The following is a 6000-nucleotide window of genomic DNA, read 5'->3' as shown; positions in this document are numbered from 1 at the left end:
CTTGGCTGACAGCAGCACCTGTCCTGAGCAGATGCCCTGGGGAACTCTCTTCCTTTCCTCAGGCACGGCACTCTCCAGCGCGGTAGGAGCCGACCATGGCGCTGGCTGGAGTCATCGAGCTCGGGTGGCTAAAAGCAGCCCCCCTCTCTTTGCTGGCTAAAGAAGAAGTGGGGGAAAATGGAAGGGATAAGAAAAAACAACCCCCAAACCACTGTGGGGGAGGAAGGGGGTACAAGTTCCCCTCCCACGGGCACACACAACCCTCCATCGCACCCCCCTCCCCCTCAAGCGACCATGTCATGGCGGCGGCAGCCGCGCGCGAGGCAGGGCGGGGCCGCCCTCAGCCCGTACCTAACGGCGGGCAGGGCCGGGCCGGCCCGGGCGCCTTATGCAAGGGCAGAGGCGGGGCCAGTGCCGCTGTGGCGGCGGCGGCAGCACCGCCACCATGTCCTGGTACCGCAACGCCGTGTGGTTCGTGAAGGGGCTGCGGGAGTACACGAGGTACGGGCGGCGGCAGCGCTGCTCGCGGGGAGCACGCCGTGCGGCGGCGGCCTCTGCCGCGGGGCGGGCGTTGCGGCCGGGCTGGGGGCGTTTCTGTGCGGCCGCGGGCGTTTAACCATTTCGAGGTGGTTTTGCTTTTATATTTTTAATCGAAGCCTCCTCACCCGCCCCGAAGGGGACGAATTTCAACGCCTTTATCCGTGCGAGCTGCGCCCTCCCGGCCCCGGGCCCTCTCGGGCAGCGCCGTGGGGCTGCAGCCGGGCCGCCGCCCCAGTGTCAGAGTCCGGCTGGTGTGGCTTGTGGCGGGACAAAAGCCTCAAGCTGTCACTGCATCACTCGTGGCAGTGTCACTGGCACTCCGTGTGGCCTGTCCCACGAGTAAGGGGGAGAAGGGGGATGCTTCACACATGCTGAGCTGTGAGACGAGAGAATTTTTTTATGCTCCCCTGTGTTGTTTTTTTTTTAAATACTCTTTTCTAGTTTCTCACAGGTGTCTCTGGTTTATTCAGGAGCGGCTATGAGTCTGCTTCCAAGCACTTCAATCCAGCCGATGTGGAGGTGAACGTGTCTGGAAGATCCTTTCTGGTCACTGGTGCCAACAGTGGCATTGGCAAGGCCACAGCCAAAGAGATAGCGAGGAGAGGTGAGCCGGGCTGTAATGAGCAGCTCCGAGGCGTTGTTACAGAGAAGGCGAAAGGAAGCAGGTTCAACCTTCTAGTGCAAACACAGAGATGCAACTCCCTGGGATGAGGGTCAGGCGTGTTATTTTACAGGGCCGTTAGTGTAGGTTAGAGGTTTAAGCATGATCGGTGCTGTGAAAACTGCAATAACGAAACCAAATTAGTGGAGGGGATCTGCAAAGTGTTTCTCAAGTGCATGTTTACCAAAACTGTTGTGTTACAGCGGCATCTAAGGATGTTGGTGAAGGATCAAGGTCTGTTTAAGGCTGATTCAGTACAAGTAGTGGCCTGGCTGAATTTAAACTGTTTTGAAGAACTTACAAATACATCATACGATGAAAGAAAACAATTTGCTTTGCAAAGCTGAGATGGGAGAGCACAGAAGAACTGACATAGTTGTGCTTGATCTTAATAACCTGGAGTTTGTGCCCTTTGAGTGTTTACATGCAACCATTTTATCTGTTGCTCTTTGTGAGCAAGGAGATGGTATGAAGTGGAAGTAGCTACTGTTGAAGGATAAGCCTAATCCCTTTCAGAGTTGACAAAATAATTCCTGTTTTGCAAGAGTGATAGGAGTTTTGGCATGTGGAATTAAAGGGAGGAGCTTGTGGCTCTTGGCTCTCTCTTTGCCTGCTTACGTTTCCTAACTATCTTATGAAGGAAAGTGGTGACTCGGTTAAATTAAACTAATTTAAAATTATTAGCCTCAAACAGCCTTAGGGTTAAAGATTCCCATCAGTGCCAGTATGTGATTGATTTCAGGTTCCCACTACTGCCATTATGTATAATAGCCTTATGTAAGTATTGCTCTGTCTGGTGACTGTTTTGCTCATAAATGGATATGCCTGCCAGGTTTTGCAAGCTGTCAGGCTGACTGGATCTGCATAGGATTTAGTCACCATGTCTAGTATTTGGAGCCCAAAGAACAACCTTTGGGCTCAGACTGCTTGTCTGATACCTTGCATGGGTGTTGCTGTGCATATGAAGTTAAAATGACTGAACAGTGTCTTCCTGATCCTATCCTTGCACGTGTTGCTCTGAAACTGAGTGTCAGCTGTTGGAGCTCTGGCGTCTAGCTGAATCTCTTCAAGTACACCATGACAAGAAAATAAGGAATTCAGACTCAGCAAAAGAATTGTCTTGATGACAATTTCTCTAGCCTGGGTTCAGCTTTTCTCTGAATCAGTGTCTTTTGAGTATTACAGATTTGGCTTTCCTTCATGTCTTGTGAACTGCACTTCCAGTTTGATGTAGTCTTCTTCCAACCAGTCTGACAATTTTCATGTGTTAAGTTCAGATAATTTCAATCTTTACCATGGAAAATATATTTAGGTCTCTTTCCTAGCCCATAGGTCACACCAAAACTTCCCTCTGTCCTTAACAGCAAGAAAAAAAGTTCATATTCAAAGCCCTTAAAACCCACCTCTGGTTTTTTTTTCATTTAATGTTTTCCACTGTAGACTATGGGAATGTTCCTGATCAGCTTGAAGGCCAGCTACTTCCATGTGTTTAATTTGTACCTGCACACATTACTTGTGCTGTCCTCTGTGTTTTGGGAAGAGCTCCTTAAACATCTGGAAATGCACATTCTTAACTGCCTTAAGATCTGTAATTAAAGCCCTCCTTTGCAGTGAAGCCTGCAGTCACTGTGAGAATGGCCAAAATGGTGCATGTTGGAGACTGCCCCTTCTGACTGCCTTTTCTCTCATTCATGAAATCTGCTCTCCCTGGGCCAAAGACTCTTCCATTCTGATCTGTATATATTCAGTGCCTGTCTGTGCATGGTATATGTGTAACACAAACTGAAGATGAAACTGTATTACACATCAGTTAGTGTCATTTTTATGATTATCCCAGATTTGGGAGTTTCCCACTGCTGCCTGCAGTTGTGTCCTTGGTAAAAGTAACCCAGCCAACTCCCGCAGTGCAGTGGAGGAATCGGACCCTGTTAGAAAATTTCAGAAGAACCTTGAGGCTTGTTGCCTGCATCAGCTGCATGCCAAGTATACTTGCTGTGGTGGTGCTTGGTGGAAAAACCTCTCTCATTATCGGACTTCCTTATCAGACCCCATGCTGGGCTGTGCAGTGTGTGACTGCTCTATCCCTAGGGTCGACTTTGTGTCTTGCATTTAGGTTCTGGGCACTGGAAGAGTGACCCAGCACCATTGTTTCTATTATCAATACTCTGGGATTACATTGCTTGAGTCTTCCGGTGGTGGACTGTAGCAACCCCTAAAACACCTTAAACAATAGGTAAAAGTAAAGTGTGCAGGTATTCCTGTGGCTGGGATTAACCCGTGTAATGATCAGAGAATACAAAGCATAAAGATAAAAAAGAATTATGCCTACTGGTACTTCAGTCCTCTTTTTGAAGGCTCTCTTTAATGTGGCTAAGCTATGAGGTCATGCTAAGTATCCAGGCCTTTGAGAGGAGCCTTGCCCTGCATATTCCTGTCATAGAGAAGTTGGTTGGAAGGGACCTCTAGAGGTCATCTTGTCCAGCAAGACTTGCCAACACTAGATCAAATCAGCCATTGTTTTTTCTTGCTGGATCTTGAAACCCTCAGGGATGGAAATTATGCATCCTATTGGGACAGGGGCAGCCTGGTCTGTTCAGAAGAAAACTAGTGGAAACTTTTTTCTTATTGCCTGACCTGAGCCTCCTAAGCTGCAATTTGTGGCATGGTCTGTGTCATACCTCCCACTATTGAGAAAAATTCTGATATCTGGCACTTCTGTTTTCCTTTTCACAGAGCAATTCCAGTCACTTGTGTTGTTCAAGCCCTTCACTGAACTAAAGCATGTGCCAAAAGAAACATTTACAATACAGATGCCTTAGCTTCAATTGCCAGTGTAGCTCTGGTATTTTATTAGCACCAAACAAGATGTTCAGACTTGACAGCAAATGGTTTGAGCAGACAGTACCTAGAGTGCAGTGACCTTTTCCATACATGCAGCCTTGTGTGAGGACCCTGTTACAGCATGGTACTTTCTCCTTCCTGCCTGCCTTCTTAGGGACCAGAGCCAAGCAGAAATCTTCCAGCTTTCTTATTATATTCACTTATAGTGTCCTAAACCTTTTGTTTGAAGAACTGTTACCTCAGCCTTTTGACAGACCCTGTTGGGATTCTTGGTGTTTCCAGTCTGCCTGATGGTACTGCTGGGTTGGTGCCTTTTGGGGGGAATTTGTCCCTGAGAATGTCCCAAGACTGGTGGACCTGGGACTTCTATGGGGTGTCATGGCCCTAACCAGCTCCCAGCTCATCAGCAAGTGACATGGAAGTCCTGAGAGCTCCACAGACCTGAGCTTCACCAGCACTGATGGAAAGCCGTGGCTCAGCTCTTGGCAGCAGAGAAGCAGGACTGGTGGGTGTGCACAGCTCAGGAACATTCTGCCTGGTGGGAAGCACCCATGATATTTCGGTGACCACCTGACCAGTATTGCCACTGCTACTAGCAGGCTATAGATTTCCCACAAATTGGAATGCAATCACAAAATGTTTTTTGTTTCATTTGTGTTGTATCAAAAACTAACCCCAAACAAGGACTGCAAATTGCACATCACTTCCTGGCCCTCCCTCTTTCCTGATGCCTCCCCCAAGCACAGTAATTAGTTGTTAAGTGCTCTTCTTGTCGAAATCCACCAGGTGGCACGGTTCATCTGGTTTGCCGAAATAAGGAACGGGCTGAGGTCGCCAAAGGAGAAATAGTGACAGAAACGGGCAATGAGGTGAGCTGTTTTTCAGTCTTTTGTTTGGTCTTGGAAAGACTGTTAATACTGAAGACCTCAGAGGCCTTGAGATAGTACGTTTTGTCATTTTGCTGTTGTGTTTTCAATAGTATTTTCATACAGATGTGGAAACGTATAGTAGTTCACCATCCATGTGGTTTGAAGTGATTTAATTTCACTAGGTGATGTTTCCTGTGATTAATAACATCACCAGCAGAATGCTGTTTTGTTTAATGTTTGCTGTCGATACGTTTTGTGATGTCCTACTTACTATTCCTAACTGTACGTCCGAGGCTTTTAAAAGTTAATGCATTGCAACGCTCTTACAACAACATTTATGAGTTTATAGCATTGGAGTTGAAGGTTTTATGTGTCTGAATAACATGCTCTTGATTTGCCGCGGTTGGCTGCTCCATGAAGTCCTGTGTGTGGTCCTCGTTCCACACTCTACAGACTTTTCCATTTCCTTTTCTTATAATATCTCTTCCTTACCTCCTCCCTTCTGTTATAGATCCTTTTTGCTTCTGCATGTATCACTCTACAGTATATCCCTATAGCTGTCACTGTTGCTTTTGCTAATTATTCAGGAGGGTGTGCTTGTGGAGAAGTATAGTCATTGTCTTTCTATCTTGGTGTACTGCATGTGTCTGGGATAAGAGTTAATTTTCTTCATAGCAGCTCCTATGGTGCTATGTTTTGGATTTGTGACCAGAACAGTGTTGACAGCCCATGTTTTAGTTATTACTCAACAGTGCTTGCACAGCATCAAGGCCTTTTCTGGTTCTCACAATGCCCCACCAGTAAGCAGGCTGAGGGTGCACAAGAAGTTGGGAGGGGACGCACTGGGAGAGCTGACCCCAACTGACCAAAGGGGTATTCCACACCATATGATGTCATGCTCAGTAATAAAAGCCAGGGGAAGAAGGAGGAAGGAGGGACATTCACAGTTATGATGTTTGGCTTTCCAAATCACCATTGCACGTGATAAAGCCCTGCTTTTCTGACAATTGCTAAACGCCTCCCTGACAATAGAAAGTAGTGAATAAATTCTTTATTTTGCTTTGTTTGCACACAGAGCTCTGCTTCACT

At 47.0% G+C, this 6000-nt stretch overlaps 1 protein-coding gene across 2 annotated transcripts in view; it reads left to right on the top strand.

Moving 5' to 3' along the window:
* The first annotated feature begins 378 nt into the window (after window positions 1-378).
* Window positions 379-6000, top strand: part of DHRS12 (dehydrogenase/reductase 12) — a 32216-nt gene continuing 26594 nt past the window's right edge. The window contains exons 1-3 of one of the 2 annotated variants that reach the window (XM_064440950.1): window positions 379-501; window positions 1011-1144; window positions 4829-4911. In XM_064440950.1, coding sequence (XP_064297020.1) covers window positions 389-501; window positions 1011-1144; window positions 4829-4911 — 330 coding nt within the window. In that variant the 5' untranslated portion in view covers window positions 379-388. Of the gene's footprint in view, window positions 502-981; window positions 1145-4828; window positions 4912-6000 lie in introns of both variants that reach the window. The other variant, XM_064440951.1, reaches the window with a different exon arrangement.

This window comes from Phalacrocorax carbo, chromosome 1 (genome assembly GCF_963921805.1).
Source record: "Phalacrocorax carbo chromosome 1, bPhaCar2.1, whole genome shotgun sequence".
Classification (NCBI taxonomy): domain Eukaryota; kingdom Metazoa; phylum Chordata; class Aves; order Suliformes; family Phalacrocoracidae; genus Phalacrocorax; species Phalacrocorax carbo.
Note: the sequence above shows the minus strand (reverse complement) of the source record. Positions and strands in the feature narration are given on the sequence as shown.